Source organism: Myotis davidii, unplaced genomic scaffold (assembly GCF_000327345.1).
Source record: "Myotis davidii unplaced genomic scaffold, ASM32734v1 scaffold663, whole genome shotgun sequence".
Taxonomy (NCBI): Eukaryota; Metazoa; Chordata; class Mammalia; order Chiroptera; family Vespertilionidae; genus Myotis; species Myotis davidii.
In genome coordinates, this window is record NW_006295816.1 from 2,974,697 (window position 1) to 2,975,387 (window position 691).

The window sequence follows — 691 nt, forward strand, 5'->3', positions numbered from 1 at the left end:
ATCCGCTTCCACCAGCGCTGGATGGTCAGCGCCCCGAGGGCGGCGAACAGCAGCGACCGGCGCACCAGGACGCCCCGCCACCAGGCCTGGATCTTCACCACTTCCGGGTCGCGAGGGGGGGGCCTGCTTTTGTGTTTTAAGATCTTGCAAGGAAAAAAGAAGAGGCCGTTCAGAGCGTGCCCCCCCCTTCAGAGCTGGGGGTTTGCCACGAAGGGACCCGGACTCCCCCTCAGTAATCACCCCTCCTCCCGGCCTCAGAAACACTGGGCAGGGCCCGGACTGGACCCAGAGGCCACGCCGGTGTCCCGTCTCTGTCCCTCCCTGGCTGACGGACATGGACACACTGACCGCTGAGCCTCCCCATCCATAAAATGGGATCACAGCGGCCCTGGCGGCCAGTTTCATGTGACTCTAGGAGGCCAGCCAGGGGCAAGAGCACCATGAGCTGCCAGTCAAAGGGTGACCGTGTTTACCTGCCCAGGATCCATGACCCCCTCCCCCAGGCCCCACCCACTTTCTGGAGAAGGGGCATCTTTTGCTAATTCTGCCCTTTCATCTTTCACCCCAACTCCAGTTCACAGCATGCTCTTCCCCTGCATGCCACAGTATTGTTTCCTCCGGCCCTGGCTGGTGGCCCTCAGTGGTTAGAGCGTTGGCTTCTGCACCAAAGGGTCACAGGTTCGATTCCCGG

At 61.9% G+C, this 691-nt stretch overlaps 1 protein-coding gene across 1 annotated transcript in view; it reads right to left on the reverse strand.

Annotated features, from left to right (window-relative positions):
- Positions 1-488, reverse strand: part of LOC102751911 (IQ domain-containing protein F1) — a 773-nt gene extending 285 nt beyond the window's left edge. The window contains exons 1-2 of the mRNA XM_015568297.1: positions 474-488; positions 7-143 (exon numbers count right to left, since the gene is read on the reverse strand). Coding sequence (XP_015423783.1) covers positions 7-143; positions 474-488 — 152 coding nt within the window. The remainder of the gene's footprint in view (positions 1-6; positions 144-473) is intronic.
- Between the last annotated feature and the right edge of the window lie 203 nt (positions 489-691).